We start from the raw sequence: 21,386 nt of genomic DNA, 5'->3' as shown, positions 1-21,386 counted from the left end.
TAATTATTGTAATCTGTCTCAGATCAACAAGAGAAAAACTGCGTACATCTACTTTAAATACATGTACAGTTGCTGAAGATGAAGCTGGAGGAGAAGGAGGAGAAGGAGGAGAAGAAGGAGGAGGAGAAGGAGGAGAAGGAGGAGGAGAAGGAGGAGGAGAAGGAGGAGGAGAAGGAGGAGAAGGAGGAGGAGAAGGAGGAGAAGGAGGAGAGATGCAGAAAAACACAGAAGCAAACAAACAGTTGCAGTCGAAGGAGGCAGATTATAGCACGAGTCTGAAAAGAAACAAACCGAAAAACACTCGTCGCTCCATTTCCTTCAAATTAACTAGTATGTATTTTTGGTGTGTTTTTTTTTCCACTCCTGCTTCTTACACATCGCAACGAAACATCCACACGGTAGCATTTGTCACAGAGCGGCGTGTGATCTGCACCAAACTAACACACACACTCAAGTGTTTAGAAGCTCCTCCTCCTCAGAGTCAGCGGGAGGTTCGTGTTTATGTTCCACGTCTTCAAATCGACCTCAGTTCTCCCGACTGTGTGAACAACTGAAAACTAAGGAAATATATCGGAATATTAACGCTTGAATTCTACACTTTTAATGTTGAAACTTTGGTTTTTATTGAAATATTACTGTATTAGCGTTTCATTATTTGTAAGGAATCATTTAATTCAGTATTTTGTACATTTAAAGTTTGATTTAAAAAAATAAATAATAACAAACTTTAAAAAATATTTGAAATTTCCAAATGTATTCAAAATGAATCAAGTGGTCAAAATTATACCAACATTTTATATTGAATTAAAAAGACTACAAATAAAAATGATTTTTTTTTACAACATTTGTTTTTTTAATAATGTAATTATACTTAATTATTACATAATAAACCATGTGTAAATATAAATAATATTGAACTGTTCAAAAAAGTAAAATAACGTTTAGTAAAAACAATAACATTTCAATAAAACGATGAAACATCGTCAACATTCCAAATGTCTAATTCAAATATTCAATATTTTCCGGTGGCACCGATATACTTGCGGAAAAATCTACGTCTTAATAATAACTTGTTTTCGTCCAATACTCGAGGAAAAACATGTTTTAAATGATGAAATAGCCTCTTGAGAATCAGCACATGCTCGACATAACTGGGCCTGCGATTATGACTCGTGGCCGTAGGTGTGATGGTTCAGAGACGTGAAGATGTCATACTTATGTACACGGTTTTCTCTCTCTATATATATTAAATATTAGTATAATTGCAGTGAGGGTGTCTGGTTCGTTAAGGGTCTGGTGTTCATGCACGTCTACTGGTTTACTGGGCAAGAACAACACGTGCTGGATGATGTGCCGGCCCTTCAACGGAACAGAACCACCTGCTCGTGACTCCCGGGCCAGCACCGAGCTATTCTACGCAACATCATTCAAGGAAGAGAGGCCAGAAGGAAAAGAAACAAACGAGTCGGAGGATCTTTAAAGTGGCAATGTTTCAAAGCTGAGAAGGAGCATAAGTTGTAGTAACAGTTTGGCCTCAGGGCGGCAGCAGAGGGCAGAGAAGGTTTGGGGGGAGAAGGTCCTTTTTTTCTTATCTCTTTTTTTTTTTTGTAGGCATAGACTGTGGGTTCACAAACCCTGCTTGGCCAAAGCTGCGGTGACGTCCTCGGCCAGAGTGGCCAGCTGCGGCGACTCCGTCATGTTGAGGCTGCCGGAGGACGAGAGCTGGCTGTCGCGGGGCCGGTGCGGGGACGTGGATCCGGACCTGCCCGGAGACTGGACCGCGATGTCCGCCCCGTGATCCTCTCGGGGTTTAGCCGGGTCGCGGAAGCTCGGCCTGTAGCTCTCCATCTAGTGGAGGGAAGAGAGGAAACACTTGTTTCAACTTCATATACGTTCAAATATACACTTAAACATGAAACCTTCTGTCAGGTTCTGTTTAAATGTATCGAAAGTTACACGTTCATTAAATTCCTGAACCACTGCCGTCACGATATACAACAAACAAAACATTCTTAAAAGGTATTTTTAACTCCATCAGCTCCGTTATACGTTTACTACTGTTTATTGTTGTTATATTTTATTTTTTATGTATTATTTTTTATTGTTTATGAAAAATTGCTGGCTATTGGTAAAAAACAATTTCCCGAAGGAGACCTCCTGAGGGATCAATAAAGTTTTACCTTACCTTACCTTACCTTATTTATTAATAGTATATTTACTATTGAAATTATATTTCTATTTTTGTGTTAACAATTGATTTAATTTTTAAAGTTCTTGTTATTATAGTTCAATTATTTTATTTCTTTTTATTTAAATATTGTTTTTTATTTAGTTTAAATTATCAATATCATTCATTATTATTTTTGTTATCGTTTTAATTATATATAAAGTATTACTTTATTATTGTTTTTGTTATAACTGTATTTTATTATTGTATTTCTTTTACGTATTTATTACTGTTATTGTTTATTAATTTATTAATTTTAAATTATTTTCATATTTTTATTTTGTATCATTAATTGTATTCCTTTTATTTTTTAATATACGTATTTGTATGTCTTACTATATAAGATGTATATTTGACTCATTTTTTCCATGTTGGAAATATAAAGGTGTATCTTTTAAAAGCTTCTACTTTATTATTCTGTACTTTTCTTATCACCGCTCCTCGTCTTCATCTTGTGTATCAACGGGTTCTTCACAGCTGCACTGATGTTCACTGCTGTCACTGCTCCTTAAATCTAGTCTCAAACATTTCTTCACAGATTTGACGTGAAAAAAAGTCTAATAAAAGACGATCTGGTACAAAGCGAACACTCACCATGACTCGTCCTCCAGGGGGGCCGCGGTGAGCGTTATCCAGGGAACCCACCTTGGCTTGAGCTTTGTCTTTGAAGTCCAGCCTCACCGTCTCGATGCGAACATGTCCGCCGCCTGTCAGCGAAGGTGTCGTCAGACTTATATTCGTGTCACGACGGCATCCATCCTCACCTGGTCGATGGTGAATGTTGTCCAGGGAGCCGCACTTGGAGGTCACGTGACTCAGATCGATCTTCTTGTTCTGGATCTGCACCTGCGAGAGACACCGTCAGACGCTCAGAACTCCGACCCGAAGACTCGGGTGGTCTTCATGACATCACCCATGTTCTGACATGGATGGAAGACCCCGGAGTGCATGTAGACGCTCTCACAGGAGGTTCTCTACAGAAGCTCCTTCAAGAACCTGAGATCAGTCGTGGAGATGCTGATGACGACAGAGACACCTCACACCGGGACCACCTGCTAGACCCGCTTACGTTTGGAATCTTCCACCGACATTTGAGTTCTACTTCAAACACACGTGTGGAGATGAATAAGTCGGATGGAAACAGCGTCAGCTGCTGGTTTGTGTCGGCTTCAGCTCGCCTCGACAGGAAGTCAACAGGCCCGTGGAATGTTTGTCAATCAAAGTAGATTCATGTTGATGTTTATAATGAAGATGTCAGAGTTTCAGATACGATTTTACACGATCAATACATTAAAACTGAGGTTCAAGAAAAGTTGATGGGATCGACAGAGATAATAAAGATACTGTAGATCGAAACTTCCAGAGTAAAAACACAATATTGAGGCTTTGTGAAGTAATACTACAGAGCCTCAAGGCGTAATACTACAAAGCCTCACTGAGTAATACTGACTAGTCTTGCTGAGGAATACTAAGGGGCCTCAAGGTTTAATACTACAAAGCCTAACAGAGTAATACTGACTAGTCTTGCTGAGGTATACTAAGGAGCCTCAAGGCGTAATACTACAAAGCCTAACAGAGTAATACTGACTAGTCTTGCTGAGGTATACTAAGCAGCCTCAAGGTGTAATACTACAAAGCCTAACAGAGTAATACTGACTAGTCTTGCTTAGGAATACTAAGCAGCCTCAAGGTGTAATACTACAAAGCCTAACAGAGTAATACTGACTAGTCTTGCTGAGGAATACTAAGCAGCCTCAAGGTGTAATACTACAAAGCCTAACAGAGTAATACTGACTAGTCTTGCTGAGGAATACTAAGCAGCCTCAAGGTGTAATACTACAAAGCCTAACAGAGTAATACTGACTAGTCTTGCTGAGGTATACTAAGCAGCCTCAAGGTGTAATACTACAAAGCCTAACAGAGTAATACTGACTAGTCTTGCTTAGGAATACTAAGCAGCCTCAAGGTGTAATACTACAAAGCCTAACAGAGTAATACTGACTAGTCTTGCTGAGGAATACTAAGCAGCCTCAAGGTGTAATACTACAAAGCCTAACAGAGTAATACTGCCTAGTCTTGCTGAGGAATACTAAGCAGCCTCAAGGTGTAATACTACAAAGCCTAACAGAGTAATACTGCCTAGTCTTGTGGAGGAATACTAAGGAGCCTTGAGGTGTAATACTACAAAGCCTCACAGAGTTATACTACAAAGCCTTGCAGACAAATACTATGAAGGTTTCGAAGTAATATTACGAAGTCTTGCAGAGTAATACCAAGAAGCCTTGTGGGGTAATAATTATGAGCCTCAGGGAGTAATACTACAGTGTCCCAGAAGTACTACTACAAAGCCTCAAGGTGTAATATTATGAATCCTTTCAGACTAATATTATAAAGCCTTGTGGGTTAATGATTCAGAGCTGTGTGGTATCAAGAGTAGTACTACAGAGATATACTAGCGCTGTGCACCATATCGAATGGGTTGGAGGTCAGTTCAAGCAGAATTGATACACAAGCCGTTGATTTTGGAGAAAATTAAATGATTTTTAAATATTATATATTATATTATATATTTATATATATATTATACTATAAGTGCCTTATAGTCCGAAAAAACACAGTTCATTTTGTTTCGACCTTGAGTGAGTTTGAAGCTTCTGAGGAGATACTGGTGAGATGTACTACACAGAACTATTTATAATTGTTACAATACTTTGCAACAGTTTTAATGAAAGCACCAGAACATGATCAGATAAAAACCTAAATATTGTTTTTGTGTTGTCAATGAAGCGTCACATGTTTAGGACCAGACGAGAGAAGGATCTTCGTACGTTTGCTCGACACAAACCACCGCTGAACGTGAACCTACGAGACTCTGCCGAGACAGCAGGCGTTCAAACAGTGAACAGAGACTGGAAAAGAAAAAAGAAAAAGTGGCCGAAACAAACGCACACAAGCACGACAACATACACAAAGGCTCAAACAATGAGTTTGCCACACAAGACTCACGTTTCCACCTCCTGCTGAGTAGCCCCTCCTGTCCAAGGACCCACACCTAGACTGAACATGGCTATAGTCCAGCTTAACACTGGGGATGAGAACCTGCAGGGGGCGAGCAGTGAGAACAGCTCAGGTGTAGGTTTAGGTTTGGATTCTCTGCTTAGGCTGAGGTTTGCAGCGGATATTTAACTGGAAAAATAGGTTTTAATGGCCTCAACTTCAAACACCATCGATTTATTGCAGTTCTAATTTACTTTAAATTCAGACATTGACAAAAAATATCTGGAAAATGTCCTTACCCACATATGCAGGGAAGCCATTATAATGAATTGTACAAAAATAAATTGGCTATTTGAATGTTAGATTCTTTACGTGTCCCTAATAAACCTTATTTGTATTTACTTCTGCTTCACTTTAGTACACATGAACCAGTGAAAGCAGGAAGGAGGAACAAACAGCCATAAACAGGATGAAACACCATTTTTCAAGCACATTTATGACATAAACATCAAATGTTTAATAGATCGATTTCAATAAACGAAGACTTTCAAATGACAATTAGATCAAAACAAATCCAACAGACTAAAAATTATGATTATCATATCATTATCATTACAAGTAGATCATCTTTATTTTATATTTTACTTTGATGAAGCAAATCTCAGCAATAAAAAGTTAAATAAATGTTCAAAGTGTGTTACTCATGAGTTAATTATTGAAGGTTTTGTGGAACGACCGTAAATGTAAAAACTGAAAAGACTAAACAAGTGAGATTGAATCTCATCCGTCAGAGTTTCATGATGATTTTTAGTAATAATTATATCTTTCAAACTTTAGAGTAAGTGGAAATTGAGAAAATATATTCACATAATTATAACTTGTATAATAGAAAACAACCCAAAACAACATGAACACACACTTCACAATCTATGACACGCTCTTCAGGGATAAACCGCTACACAACCACACAACTATGCTACAAAAACATGGACTCGTCTACTTGTCATCCTGCAGCTCAACTACTGATCAACCAATAGATCCGATACATACGTCGTCTCTGCTGCGACTGCTCTTGGTGACGCGCTTTGATTTTGAGCGACTGAAGTCCAGCTTCTGGTTAAAAATGTGATTCTACAGAGAAATAAAGTAGAACCATTGATGCATGTTATGTTGTCAGAGTAATTGTTTCCAGATTACAAATCATCAGAAAAGATAAAGTCTAAAATAGAGACAGAAATAAAAGTATTTTCTTCCATAAAAAACAGTCGCACAAGTCAAGTAGATTCTCTTTGATATTTCAAAACGTGCTTCTTCAATTAAAAAACGGATTTTAAAATGATCCGAACTCATCCGACACCAATCTGTGTCTAAATCACATCTTTATTTTTCCTTGAGCAGAAAATACAGCAGAGGATCCTTGTCCTTTAAATCTTCATCACCGTCTTCTTATCTTTATTTTTGCCTCATCATCGCTTTAATATCTGACTTTTACTTCTTCAATGTCACTTATTCTTTACACTGAATATTTCACTTTTACATTTAAACTCGTCTAATCTTCTTTAAGTCTAACTACAACTATTCTTTCATGTGATCATGTTCAGTGAACAAACACAAACAAGTCCAATCCAACCAACATTCAAGGACAACCATCAACTCGTGAACTACGAGCGACGTGTTCCCGAGGCATCACTAATGCTACGAAGTACCAGAAGGTTCTGAGTCCAGGTCATACTGTGAGCACTCGACAGACACAGAGCGAAGGAGATGAGGCGCAGCACAGACTTCCAGATCCAAGAGGCTCTAGGTTTCACCCCTGGAGGGGTTTTGGGCTCCATGAGTGTCTATGAGAAGAATGAGGATTAAGTATTTCTACAGTGAGGAGGTGACGGGGAATCACTTTTACAAGTGGCTGGGCGGCAAAGCGCTATGGGAGCTGTTCAGGTCACGGTTACTGAGAGGGATGTTGAGAGGGATGACACTTACTATGCAACGTTGAGTTTGTTCATTTAAACAAGTTAAAAAACATACTTTTTTAATCGTAACTACGTTGAGAATTTCACATTTCTGAAAAAAATAAAAATAAATAAAAATAAAGGAGGGACCAGTCATTTATACATTATCTTCTTTTCTGAATAGTACGATAATGTCACTCTGACCGGCATGTTTTCTCTAAACCTAATTGAATGTGTGTGTTACCGTATGCTCACAAATATAGAGCGACACGGTGACAAGACAGTCTTTCTCTCTGGCGCTGCCTTCGTTTGCCAGTGTTTCCTGAAAAAGCTTCGGCTCACTGATGGCTACAGAAGAGATTACATGACATGAAGTAGAATATCTGCTTAAAGTCTTTAAACAAAACTTGTTGGAGATATTTCTCAAGGAAGATGTAACTGAAACACAGACTTATTTGGGGAAGGAAAGGCGTGAAACTGGTTCTTGGTTCCAGTCCAAGTCTTACTTCACTCTACATTTACAATAAAAGAGATAGAAGGATGAACACCTGAGGAGGAGGAGACGGAGGTGAAGCGCAAACACGAGCGTTACCTGTCCTCCCTTGGGTTGGTACTTGATGTTCTCCGTGGAGCCGATCTTGGACTTGACGTTTTTGAAGTCTGGCAGCGGCTGGTTGATGATGCGGAGCTGCTTGGGCGTGGTGGCGGGCGACTTGGGCGGCGTGCGGATCACCGCCACCTTCCTGTCCTGGGAGAGCAGGCTCAGGGAGCGAGGGGTCCTGGAGGAGGACGAGTAGCTGGGAGGAGTACCCGGAGTGACGGCTGTGGACCCCGGGGTGCGAGGTGTGGAATGACCACTGCGTGCTGAGCGAGACCTGGCTGGGTCTGTGACTGGAGGAAATAACATCTTTCACCTTCTTCACACCTTTTTATCTTCATCACTCTGAATTACATCGTTTAATAAAGGCCTTAAAACGACCTCAAACATAAGATTTAATTTACGGTTCAATAAAAATGCGGTTTGCCATCACCTCCGATTATTTGTTTCTTGAAACATTGCACTAAATTAATGTTGGTTGTATTTTTATATACATGAATAAGATTATTTTTTACAAATACATCTCTGTACAATTATTTACTTATTTATATATATATATATATATATATGACAGTGGAAATGACATGAATTACAATAGAAAAAAGTTAAAGTGATGATTTTTTTACCCGTCATATTTGGGGCTCGACCTCTTCGATGTTCTGCTCTCAATTCACTGTGAAATGCTGGAGAGAGAAAGAAGGATAAATAAAAGAATAAATGCAAGAGAGAAAGAATGAAAACAAGAAAGCGAATGAAAGCAAGAGAGGAATAATTCAATAATTACAAGAGAAGATATAAGAAATATTAAAAGAAAGAGAAAAATAATTTAAAAAGAAAGAAAGAAAGAAAGAGCGCAAGCAAGAAGTGGTAATAATTAAAATAAACAGAATGGAAGAGAGGGAGGAAAGAAGTATGAAAGAAAGAGAGATATCAAAAATAAACAAGAAAAAGCATGAAAGCAAGAGGGAAGAATCAGTGTTAGAAAGAAAGAAAAAAGAGAGAGAAGAGTTGAGAGAGAGAAAGAAGAGATAAATAAAGAAAAAAAATAAAGAAGAAAAGAGAGAAAAGAAAAAGAATGGAAAAAGAGAATGATAGCAAAAGCAAGAAAGAAGAATTAAGGAAAACACGAAAAGAATTAAAGAAACAAAGGTATAAAAAAATAATGAAAAAACATTTTATAAATATATATAGATCCAGGAATATGAAGCTTTTCTCTACAGCAGCTTGTAATAAACATATTCTTCAATCATTTCTTTGTGTGGAATCAACTGTCAAAGCAGGCGATGAGGTCACAGCTGGAGGAGGGTCTTACTTGTGGGTCTACGAGGGGCCGTGGAGCCGGAGCTGGTGATGGACGTGGAACTCTCCTCGTGCTCCTGGTATCCCCGGCGGCCGACGTACGCGGCGTGTCGAGGCAGAGACGCCGGGCTTCGTGACGCGCCGTCCTGAGAGCAGAACCCCAGTGAGTCCTCGGAGAAGATCCCGCCGAGAACATGTTCTCGTCGACCCACCTTCTCCACCAGCCTGGGCAACAATGACGGCGCGGATGGACGGACTTTATCTAATGACGCGATCACGCCACACATGGAGGTTTGAGTCGTTAGTGGGAAACCATGGAACTGATGAGGCCCATGAGTGAGTCAAACGGCACCAGAACACACAACGTGACAACATTTGATGAGCGTTACAGATATGAACCACGGTTCATATCTGAGTGAAGACATTGAAGTTCATGAGGTTCTCGTGTCGTTACAGACGCAGAAAAGTTGCAGAGAAAACACTTTATGTGGCGTGACATTCCAGAAACGAGCTCTAATGGAAGCGTCATTAGTGCGGCGGTTAGTGAGACGGCATGACCACGAGCAGCCTTGAAATGTCACATTCTGACGAAGCAAATGAACAGAAGCTTCTCTCAGAGGTGGAGACATGAACATCTTTACATTCATAGAGACGGTTTAGAGCTGTCAATCAAAGATGGATGAATCAGGCTTTTGTGGCACCGACGGAAATGATGATGGAAGAAAACTTGGTGCCAAGAGTAAACATTTCACTTAAAGTGTGTTATGTGTGGATTAAAAGATTAATTAACAACAGACTGAAGTTTATTTTTACTGCATATTACATGTTTTAGTAGTATAACAAATCGGAGTACCTTTTTAACCAACTATGACCTCATTTTCAAGTTTGGCAATCATTTTAAAATTGCCGTAATAACATCTTTAATTATTAGTAGTTTATTTTTGTTAGAATCAATATTACAGATATTAGTTTGGCAATCATTTTAAAATTGCAGTTTTACTCAAGAATAATAACATATTTAATTATTAGTAGTTTATTTTTGTAAGAATCAATATTAAACTAAATAATAAAATTGAAATCAAAGAAAGAATACTTCATAAACTGGTATTGAAGTAAAGGTGTCTGCTATTTTCAATCGATACCCGAGGGATGATACAGTAATATTCTATCAGATATCTTTTTTCTAATAGATGCCAGCACAATAGAAACATTAAAAAACAGACGTATATTTACATGTTGAGGAAGTGTCAATACTCACCGATATTCTGTCACATGATCTCCGGGCGACACTGAAAGGGTGACGACCGTCAGGTAACATCTCTGCGAAGGAGAACTTGAATGAGTCAATATGTCGGAACATGAAGGACTCGTGAGGTTAAAGATAAACGGACAATAAATGATGAAATCGAAGAGCAATGACAGAATGAGTCAGACACACAAGACAAAGATGTGTGATGAAAATCAAATCATTTTATTCAGTTGGAGACACACGTACAGAAGACATGAGTTCAGAAAGGTTTCCCATGATGGACTGCACAGCAAATGACTTCTGATGTGGAGACAAACAATCTTCAAAGGTCAAGTGTGTGGTGACCTCGTCGTGGAAGCTGTTCAGAAGCAGCCAAGTGTCGTGAAGGATGTACAGTAACACCGGCTGATCGTGACTCGACCTTTCTGGGTGATGTCAACAACAGCAGGGAGCAGAGGATGATGGGAAGTACATGCAGGTGGAGAGAAACATGCCGGAGACCCGTCACCTGTTGGTCGTCTCCTCGGGCAGGAGTGATGTTGGTTCGAGCGAGTCTGGCGAGGTTTCTGCGAGTTCCTCTTACTCGGGGAGAAAGTCTGAACCTCTACTTTGTTGGAGAGTTCAGTCTTCTTGATCACAGCTGAGTCATGAAGGAGAAGTAATGTTAGGAACTGAAGCAAGATGACGTATGGATCATATTTATCATAAGTTATTGTATTTTTACGACTATAAGGCCCAACAGCAGAGAATGGAACTATTTTCATGCACAGGGGAGATTAAGTGCGATGTGGAGCTGCTGTAGTATTATTACCACGAAGTGTACTACCACCACTACCAGTGTAGTGAAAGTACTACCGAGAAAATAATCCCAGAGGGATTTTATGAAGCCTTGCTGTGTAACCTGTAACATTATGTGTACCAGGAAGCCTCGTTAAAAATACTATTGAGCCTTGTGGAGTTATACTTGATTACTTTAGGACACTGGAAAGTAATACTACAAAGTCATGCGAAGTACTGTAATACAACAGAATCACGCAGAGTAACACAAGGGAGCCTTATAGAGTATAACTACGTAGCCTAGCGGAGTAATACCACAGAACCTCATGGACTAATACCGTATTACTTTGTGACGCTGGGAGGTAGTGCTATGAGCCCTTGAGTGGTAATACCACAAAGCCTCACAGAGTAATACCATGTAGCCTCGTGGAGTAATACCAAGAAGTCTTGCGGAGTAATACTATGGAGAATAGCAGAGTTATACTAGAGAGAATCACAAAGTAATACTATGCAGTTTTGCAAAGTAATACTACTGAGACTCACCCAAGTACTTCTACAAAGCCTTGCAAATCAATACTAAGGAGAATAGCGAAGTAATACTGCAGGGAATCGCAAAGTAATTCTATAAAGCATTGCTAAGAAATTCTATGGAGACTTACAGAGTAATACTACGCAGCCTTGCAAAGAATTGTCAGCGCCGTGTACGACTGGTAAGAAACCGGTTTAGGGTCATTAAGTAAAACCGGACTTCATTTATGAGGAGATCATGACACTCTCGATTTTCGAAGGATTTTAAGTGCGCCTTATAATCCGAACAATACGGTAAGCAGGTATGGTTACGATTCACTGGAGATCTCAAAATGGAAACCTTTCTTCTTCTTCAGTTCCTCTCTGGGCATGCAGGCGGGTTCTTTCCGTGCAGGTTTGCGCTCAGGGGTGGAGATCCTGCCTTTCGTGCGACTAGCTTTGGCCTTGGCTTTAACCATCTGCTTCTCTGCCTTCTTCTGCTGGGCCTGCTTCTTCTGGACCTCCAGCTTCTTCAGGGGAGTCTCCACCTTAGGCAGCGGCTCGATCTGTTCCGTCATCAAGCTCTTGTCGTCGTCTAAGGCAGAGAACACGTCAACACGGGTTCGAACAGAAACAAGAATCCACTGACCTTGAGTGTCCACCCATGAGCTGTCCAGGATGGAGTCGTCCATGGTGGTCTCATCGCGGTCGAAGCTCTCTGTCCGACCTTCGATCTCCACGGTCTTTCTTTCAGGAGATGGAGGGATGTCAGGAATTTCGCAGACCTCCTCAAGACTGGCCGCCTCGACCTCCACTTCCTGGGCCGACTCCACCTCTTCTTCTTCTTCTTCTTCTTCTTGGTCTTCTTGGTCCTCCAGGGTCACGGCACACAGAGCTTCAGCGTCAGGGGGAGCAGAGAAGCGTACGCTGTGTCCCGGTTCTTCTGCTTCATCGATGGTCTGGACCACAGTGATGAAGTCGTCTTCCACAGTCACGACTGATTCAATGGCAGCACGAGTCTCCAGGATCTCAGGTGATCCAGATCCTTGTTTGTCCTTCAGCAGCTCGTCAGGCTCGTCCGTCACCATGATGGCTGCTTCCACTTCTTTCTCTCCTTCTTCCTGTTCTCTGAGCTCCTGCTCCAGTCTTTCCCTCTCTTCCTTTTCCCTCAACTCTTCTTCCACCTTTAATCTTTCCTCTTTCTCCTTTCGTTCCTTTTCTAATTTCTCTTCCCTTTCTCTTTTCTCTTGTTCCAACTTCTCTTTCTCTTCCCTTTCCCTTTTCTCTTGTTCCAACTTCTCCTTCTCTTCCCTTTCTTTGTTCTCCATCTCTAACTTCTCCTTCTCTTCCCTTTCTCTTATTTCCTGTTCTAGTTTCTCCTTATTTTCCCTTTCTTCCCTCTCTTGTTCCAACTTCTCCTTCTCTTCCCTTTCTTTTTTCTCCTTTTCTAACTTCTCCTTCTCTTCCCTTTCCCTTTTCTCTTGTTCTACTTTCTCCTTCTCTTCCCTTTCTCTTATTTCCTGTTCTAGCTTCTCCTTCTGTTCCCTTTCTTTTTTCTCTTGTTCTAACTTCTCCTTCTCTTCCCTTTCTTTGTTCTCCTTTTCTAACTTAACCTTCTCTTCCCTTTCTTTGTTCTCCTTTTCTAACTTCTCCTTCTCTTCCCTTTCTCTTTTTTCTCTTTCTAACCTCTCCTTATCTTCCCTTTCTCTATTTTCTATCTCTATCTTTTCCTTCTCTTCTCTTTCTCTAATCTCCTGCTCTTTTTGTTCACTATCACGTTTCTCCTTTTCTTCCTTCTCCCTTTTCTCACTTTCCATTTTTTCTTTCTCTTCTCTTTCAGTTTTCTCACGTTTTTCTATTTCCTCTTTCTTTTCATCGAGTTCTCTTTTCTCCTCCTTCTTCATTTCCAGCTCTTTAGTTTTGCATTCCGTGTCTTCTTTTGGTAAAGTTGACTTCTCCTCTTCCTCCAGTATCGGTTTTGCTTCTTCCTCATCTACTTTGATCTTTATCTCAGCAACGTCTTTTGCTCCAACATTGTCTTTCTCCTTCTCTTCAGTGTTGACTCCAAGAAGGGGAGAAGCAGATCTTTTTGGGGAACCATAAAGTTCCTTTTGCTTATTCTTAGAAGGTGAAAGAACCGGGGACAGCAGCTTGTCATCGTCAATGTTACTATCTACAGAGGAGGTTGGGGATGTTTTCATGGGTCTGGCAATGCGGTCTTTTGCGACTCCTGTCAGCTGGTAAACATCCTCAGCGTCCACTTCCTCATACGCCTCCTGGTGGACCAGCTTAACCTTCTCACGGAGCTCCTGCAGTTCACGCTCCTCCTCCATACTTAAGGGTCTGTCTTCCATCTCCAACTTACGGATCTGTCTCTCATAGTCAGCGATCTCCGTTTCAGATGCAGAACCTTCACAACTCGCTTGCCTTTCGCTTTCACTTCCAGACCTTCCTCCTTCTTCTAAAGTTACTGTGACCGTCGGTGTTACAAAAGTATCCGCTTGATGAACAGGTACTACTGGAACCTCTTTAGATTTGATCTCAGATGATTCCATCTCCTCCAAATATGAGATGTTTTGCTCTTCACTGACAGAGGACTGGAGTTGGCTTTTTTCATCTTCAGAGTAGTCTCTTACAGCTAACTTCCTAGCTTGCTCAGCCACCTTCTCTTCCAGAACAGAATGGGTGAAACCCTGAGTGATGACACCCGTCGGACTGAACACATCGGCTGGAGATGGCATTGGACCCGAGTATTCACTGAACACACAATATCCCATTTCTTCCTGCTGACTGTCGCTCTTCCTCACTCCAGGACTGTGTTCTCCTGAGAGGCTTGCCATGGGGTCATCGGTGAAAGCCAGAACATCTGCTTGAAACGACTTCCTCCTGACCATTTCTGGCTCAGTATTTTCTGACGCCAGTCTAGATCGCGTCCCCACAAGGTCAAGCATTTCGGGCAAGTCTTGAGCCATGACTGCACCATTTTTATCCTCCATCTTACTGGGCTCAGGTGATTCTGGTGACTCAGGCTCAGGGAAATATTTGGAATCTGATTCGAGTGTTCTTGGAGGAGATGATGTATCAGAAGTGACCGATGGTGCGGTTTCTAGTATAAGTGGAGGTAAAGCAGGTGGTTTTTCCACAGCGGGACCAGTAACAGGGAGATAATCAGCTGAGTCATCCAGGCTTCCACTGGTGTACGAGAGTATATCAGTAGCCAGAGCAGAGACGTTCCTCAGTCTGGCTTGATCCACTGCTCCTATGGTGATATTGAGCGAATAGCTCCGCTGTTCCAGGGCAAGTTTGCCAGGTGAGAGTCTGCATTCATTACTTCTGTCTGGGACGGAGAAGATCCTGGTGTCTTGTAGGTCACTCGTTTTGGTTTCAGGACTATCCATGGATACATTCTGTGCCTGGAAAACGGTGTCCTTACTCTTGGAATCAGCTGTATCCTTATTTTCTCCAGCTTTGCTCAGTTCAAGGTAACCCTCACCCTTACTTTGGGGTTCACCAACAGCTGACGTCTCAAAGTAAGCCGACATTCCAGATTTGTCGCTCGGCTCGCCTTCACCGGCCTTCGCCCCCAGTGAAGAGAAGTCAGAAGGTGCCCCGATACTGCTGAACTCCACCAGCTCCACAGAAGGCTGCTTCTCGGACACAGTAATGGGCTCCCCGTACGCTGGCTGGAGGGTGACGGGCCTGGATTCTTTGGCTTTGCTCTCAACATTCGGAGGTTCAAAGGGCATGTCCATAGTCGGGCTCTCTGGAACCATTCGTTCCCCAGCAAAGAACCCTTGAACCGGCGGCTCAAAACCTTCTTCTGGTCGTTTCTCTGATCCAATGCTGTCAGGGCTCATGGATCCACTTTTCTCACTCCCTTGCTTATCCATCACAGCTGAAAAGACATCTGTCGGTTTAGTGACGTGTACACAGGACGGGCAGCATTGCTTTATCATGCTGATGACACAAAACCAAAGCCTGTCTAAGAAAGAATAAAAAAAAAACAAGCAAAGCTCTTCAGGAAACTTACAGCACACTGACACGGCCATCGCTGATGACGAACGGCGAGTTTATGGTACCCACCCACTCAATGATGGATGAAATATGGCATGGTATGTGACAGAACCGGCATGAAACCACTGGGATGTTGATTAGACAAAAAAAAGATTTGGTGGGATGGAGATCCATGCAGTTCTGAAAATGTACACAATTTCTGTCACTCTTGATATGTTTTATCTGAACATTTTTACTCTGAAATAAAATAGAATGCCTTCATTTCTTCACAATGTCACTATTGAGCAACTGTAAACATTTTTGAAGGCTTTTAGGCGAGAAGTTTAATTGATGAAATTGATAAAATACCTATAGATTTACTGTTACAGTAAATATATTTTGCCTGTTTGCGTCACTTTCACAACTGTGCATGTGCTGGGTTCAAACTCAAGGCCTATTCCACCAAGATAGATCTTTGATGTGGTCTTGCATAAAGTAGATTCATATAATTGAATGACCTATCAAGATGTCCAAGTGTTTGAGATAAGAGAAGAGAGATTATTGACTTTAAATATTGAGACTTTAAATAATAGTAAAATTGATGTCGAATAGAAACAATAACAAACACAAAGATATTTAAGATCAATCTAACCTCCAATAATGAAAAGAAAATAAACAAAGTCATACTTCCTCAATTTAATATTTTGGCCCCTTAATAAATAGTTATCTTGGCTGTCAAAGTCACAAGTAATAAAGAAAAGCTAGTAATCTTAGTCTATGCTAATAAAAATAGAATTAAACACAAGCATTTCATTCTGAGGGCCATTTAAAGTTGAAGTTTAAAGTTTAAAGGTTGGGAACTGTGTGAAGCCTCCTGTGAATGACAAAGGAAATACTTTACATTGGATATTGTGGAACAAAAACTGAACAAACAGATGTACATAAAGGAGCAAACATCTGTAATAAACAGGTTGAAGTCAAAATGATCTTTGACAACACAATGTCAGTACATGGTTGTTACACACAATGTTACAAGAATGCAGAGCGCTGCCGGGACAGTATGGAGCCGTTAAAACACGAGCAAGCCCAAAGCTTAAAGCCTGCCGATCTCCATCATACCATCGGAAAACATTCAGCTCCAGAGTACAAAGCAAGACAGAGGGCGAGAGAACCAACTGTGTGTAGCTTTCATGACAAGCCTGTGTTGCCTTGCAGCCACAGCAGCGCAGGGAGATTGATTTCTCTTAAGACACTTTTTCTTCCCAGTCCTTTGAGCCATTTGCATTTCGAAGGCAACGCAGTAACATGCAGGGAAAGCAGAGGGCAGGACAAACCTGTCTCAGGACCTTCCTCGCCCTCTGCCTCCTCCTCCTCCTCCTCATCCTCCACAGAGGCTTCAACGGCAGCACTGGCTGCTTCAGCCGACCCGGGGCTCTGAGCCACGTCTAAGGTGTCTCCCTGCTCTATCAGCTCAGCTTCAGGACTGTCCAGCTCTTCCTCAGTCCACAGCTGCTCATCAAGAGCTGCCTCCAACTCTGTTGCCTCTGCACTTTCCTCCTCCTCCTCCTCCTGCTCCTCCTCCTCCTCCTCCTCCTCCTCGTACTCAGATGCAAGAGCTTCCACCGTCTCTTCTTCTCCAGAACAGGGTGAGAGGGGAACACGTTAAGACTACAGGCAACACATGAGTTCACGTCGTCAGCAGAACTGATGAGGTTTCGACTTGTAAACGCACAGAGGAGAGCGAGGACAGGAAGTCACAGTGCGGCGGTCGTAATCGTGTGTCGGAGCTCAGGCCAGTTCAGGAGAAAGAAAAAAGCTTCCCTCGACTAAAACGTAGAAGAATTTGAAGGGAGTAGCAGGAACTTGGTACTGAAGTAAATCAGTTTGATATAATATTAATTTGGTTGGATTTTTTAAATTAAAATTGTTTTCTTTAAGCATTGGATTTTCATTTCAAAAGGTTTTAAAAGGTTAAATGTCTTTTTAATTATTTAATTTAAAATGTTCTTTTTAAAAAAGAAGCATTTTAAATTAAATATTAAAAGTACAACTATCATACCAAATGTGTTATATTGAATATAAAACACTACGAAAAAAAAGATATATATATATGTATATGAGTATTATCTTGATCTTTAAAGTATGTACTTTTTTGAGTATTGTTTTGATTGTTTAAGCGCTTTGTGACCCTGGTCTCGAAAAGCGCTATATAAATAAATATTACTTAATTACTTACTATATATATTGAATTATAGAAAATGTAATTTTGAATTACTGGAATTAGAATATCAAACTATGTGTGTAAAATGTTTCATTGACTTTGAAAATGTATTTTTTTTTTAACTATTCAAACTAAAAAAAAAAATACAATTTTTAATAATGCATTTTTGAAATTAAATTATCCCAAAAATGAAAATAGAAATCGATGATGAAATAAAGTTTCAACATTTGAACAATTCAACCATTGAATATTCTGAAGACACTGATGCACTAAAAGAGGTTTGAATTTTCAGTCCCTTCGTAGACATTTGAAGTGATGCGTTAATTACTTCTATTCAGATTCGGGGCGATCATAGACACAAGTGTGTGTCCCTGGAGTGTTCGCTCTTTGGATGTAAATCATGTAGAGATCGTGAATTAAAGCTCTATTGATGGAATGATATAAATCTAAGGCTCCTTCACTGAGAGGTCAATAAAGCGCAGCGACCACATGTAGCGATGGCTGGGGGTGAATAAGAAAAATCTGATGTCAGTCAGATTTTGTGCGACAAACATCACAAGACATAAAAAACACAAATAGACGAAAAAAGGACGGACGAGAAGGGAAGGTGGTGCCAAATCACAGAGGGGAGAAGAGACGGGTGTGAAAGGAAAGAAAGCAAAGGAGAGGGTGATGGAAGGGAAAATGGCAAAGAGGAACCATGCTGGTTCACCTTCAATCTGTCTAAAGGCCACAGCCTGCCCTGTGGGGCGAGCGCCCGAGTGGGTCCACTCTGGGCTGAACAAGGGGTGCTCATAGTACTCCTCGTCGGAGTGGTAGGGGTCATCCTCAGGCACGGACACTGAGATGGAGGGGGCGAGGAACTTGCACCTCTCCCGAGAATTTTGAAAGCGGCGGAGAGGACCTGCCTCCTCCTCATCCCCTACATCTACAACAAGACAGACACAAGGAGAAGAACTGCAGGGAAATTTGGACACAGACTGAAAAGGTGAGGAAAAGGGAAACAAACGGAATAAAAAGGAAGACTTGAATACACCAAAGAGATGTCCACCTTAAAGACCTGGATATCCTCCTCAGCTTCTTGGATCATAAAGCAACATTCCCTCGTTCCATCAATGACTCGTTCAAACATATACCTGTTCTACGTTCACCTGGTTTTTCAACCTCAGGTGCTTTTCTTCGGTTAAATCTGTTGCAAACACACTGTACTATCATCATCTATTTTATCGTATTTTAATATATTCTATCAAGCTGCAGAACCTCACAGCTGGGAGACACTGATGACCAAACCCACCGTACTAATGGTGCCAACCATAGACGTGTGAATAAAGAAGCCGGATTGGCTGTAGAAGGATGTGTATAAAGCGCCGCCATCTTGGTACAGTGTCATCAGAGGCAGCGTTGCAGTAACAACTACAGGGAAGGAGGTACTTCTCAATGTTAAAATACAATGATTCGCTGAATTCTGGAACGATTTTCAAACGGTTTGGTCCGTATTTGTTTCATCTATCGTAAAATATTCCTACTAATAATGTCCGTCTATCTGGTCTGAGGTTTGAAAAACAAACCCTGTGAAAAAAGCTCGACAAACTATTGATTTATGATGACTTTTATAGTGTAAACACATCATTCCTCTACAGACGTAACGCACTGTAGGAGCGAGTGGCACTGAACCAAGATGGCCGCCCTGTATACACACCGCTCTAGTGGGCGGCAGCAGTCGATGCAGCGTCTATGTATAGATGTCTAAAGGTGCCAACAACAAAGTGAACTCCCATGATGCCTTTCTACACACTGCTCCATTTAGCGACGGCTGATTGGCCGCTACAATACTGGACTCAAATTCTATTTCGTCGCCGTGTCAAAAGTGATCGACAGCGGTGATTGGTTGGCTGGGCGGCAAAGCCTCACAGGAGCTGTTCAGGTGCCCGTTACCGAGAGGTTCGTTGAGAGGGATGATGTTGAGTTTGAGATAGAAAGTTTAAATAAACGTTGGTAAAAAAGTTAAACTGGAGAAAACGTCTCAACTTCACAGATTTCATTTCATGATAATTAATAATAAACCAGGCATCGCTGCATTCTGTTCTGCTTGTACCTTGAAAATGACCTTAACTATATAAATGAACACACACTTTAAACATGTAGTGTGTTTTTTTTAATCTATGAATCGTTGTCTCAATTCAAACAGATGAATCTAAATGATTTAACCGTATGTTCCTGTGAAACTTCTTCGTTAAAATGGACATTTCCAGTTGGCCTCGGGTCAAACTAAATGTTTCAAGTGACCAAGAGAGAAGTTGGAGATAAGAAGGGGGTGGAGAGAAAACAAAGGTCGACCGAAAATAAGAGGAACATTGAAAACACGAGACAATGACACAAACACACAGACTATTCTTCCAAAGGTGATCAAGCTTTAGTGCAACTGTTGGACTGTTTCAGTTGATAAACGTGATGCATGTGTTGCTTTTGTGAACAACAACACTTGAAACTGACTCGTGTGCGTCTTCTTGTCTGTCGTGAAGTTTCCTGATGAAGCCACAGAACTACGCCATTAAATCGTGTGAATAACGTTGTGAATCTTGGAATGATATTTCTACTACGTAAGAATAGTTGAAATTTGTGTAGAAAGATATTTCAGCTGACACGGAAATGAGTTCAGAATGAAATGCAACACAAATGACACGAGATAAAAGGAGAGACCTGAACGACACAAAAGTGATTCTTCTGAAGGGGAAAAGGAAACAGGATGGAAGATGAGATCAGAAAACAGGACTTGTTTGAGCTGCTGAAACTCTGGTAGAGACCAGTTTCTTGACAAATAATGCGAGTCCCGAGCAAAACAAATCCAAGTACTTGTGGGACTCCAGAGACCATAACACAGGAAAGGAGGAATCTGCCCTTTAATCCACTCGACTCTGCTGTAATATTTGTGCTTTTTGTATCCTACCTTGATCTAGAGGAGCAAAATGTTCTGCTGCCGGTGACGGGGGAGGCGAGGGCGGCAAATTGGTGGTGTCTTCGACTGCCCGTGTAGAAAGAAGAAAAGGTTATATGTAGTTTAATAAAAGTTTCATTTGGAATCTTATGAAATAATCCAATTAAATGATTGGATTAATCACCCTGAGGCAGTTAGAGCTGCCGTGACATTTACACAAGTATTGTGCAAAAAAAGAAGAGATTTATAGACATATATTGTAATTATGAACTAAATGAATGAATGAAAAGTTTCTAAATATAAACTTAGAGTATATCAGTGATATCAAAATATTGAATGTATGAATTTCAAATACTAAACATTTTATTATTTTTTTAATGATATAAATGTTTTTTCTTTACAGCAATTCTATGCGATTTTAAGTCGAGCGACGCCGGTGGACTACAGTGGTAGTGTTTAGCTCGACGGGAGACTACATTTCCCATGAGCACTCGCTAAACATCGCAAAAGTTTCCATGTCCCGGTTTGTAGCAGTTGATGAGTTTCCCAGACTTCCATTGATGAAAGAAGGAAGATACTGATGAGGTAATGAATCAGATTGTGGACAATTAAATATGATACGGCGGCTTTG

At 40.9% G+C, this 21,386-nt stretch overlaps 1 protein-coding gene across 8 annotated transcripts in view; it reads right to left on the bottom strand.

The window, feature by feature from the left end:
* Nucleotides 1-846: 846 nt before the first annotated feature.
* The window catches only part of map2 (microtubule-associated protein 2), a 49,897-nt gene continuing 29,357 nt past the window's right edge, over nt 847-21,386 (bottom strand). For 3 of the 8 annotated variants that reach the window (XM_087804620.1, XM_087804619.1, XM_087804618.1), the window contains 14 exons: nt 20,768-20,842; nt 18,533-18,748; nt 16,934-17,230; nt 12,256-15,501; nt 11,968-12,201; nt 10,831-10,962; nt 10,332-10,393; nt 9,087-9,219; nt 8,401-8,457; nt 7,769-8,067; nt 5,234-5,326; nt 2,992-3,073; nt 2,822-2,934; nt 847-1,848 (listed from right to left, as the gene is read on the bottom strand). In XM_087804620.1, coding sequence (XP_087660746.1) covers nt 1,627-1,848; nt 2,822-2,934; nt 2,992-3,073; nt 5,234-5,326; nt 7,769-8,067; nt 8,401-8,457; nt 9,087-9,219; nt 10,332-10,393; nt 10,831-10,962; nt 11,968-12,201; nt 12,256-15,501; nt 16,934-17,230; nt 18,533-18,748; nt 20,768-20,842 — 5,261 coding nt within the window. In that variant the 3' untranslated portion in view covers nt 847-1,626. Of the gene's footprint in view, nt 1,849-2,821; nt 2,935-2,991; nt 3,074-5,233; nt 5,327-6,274; nt 6,356-6,930; nt 7,066-7,768; nt 8,068-8,400; nt 8,458-9,086; nt 9,220-9,285; nt 9,394-10,331; nt 10,394-10,830; nt 10,963-11,967; nt 12,202-12,255; nt 15,502-16,933; nt 17,231-18,532; nt 18,749-20,767; nt 20,843-21,386 lie in introns of all 8 variants that reach the window. The other 5 variants (XM_087804626.1, XM_087804622.1, XM_087804621.1 and 2 more) reach the window with 5 other exon arrangements.

This window comes from Callionymus lyra, chromosome 12 (assembly GCF_982586985.1).
Source record: "Callionymus lyra chromosome 12, fCalLyr1.hap1.1, whole genome shotgun sequence".
NCBI classification, from domain to species: domain Eukaryota; kingdom Metazoa; phylum Chordata; class Actinopteri; order Syngnathiformes; family Callionymidae; genus Callionymus; species Callionymus lyra.
This window is presented reverse-complemented; position numbering and strand designations above follow the sequence as displayed.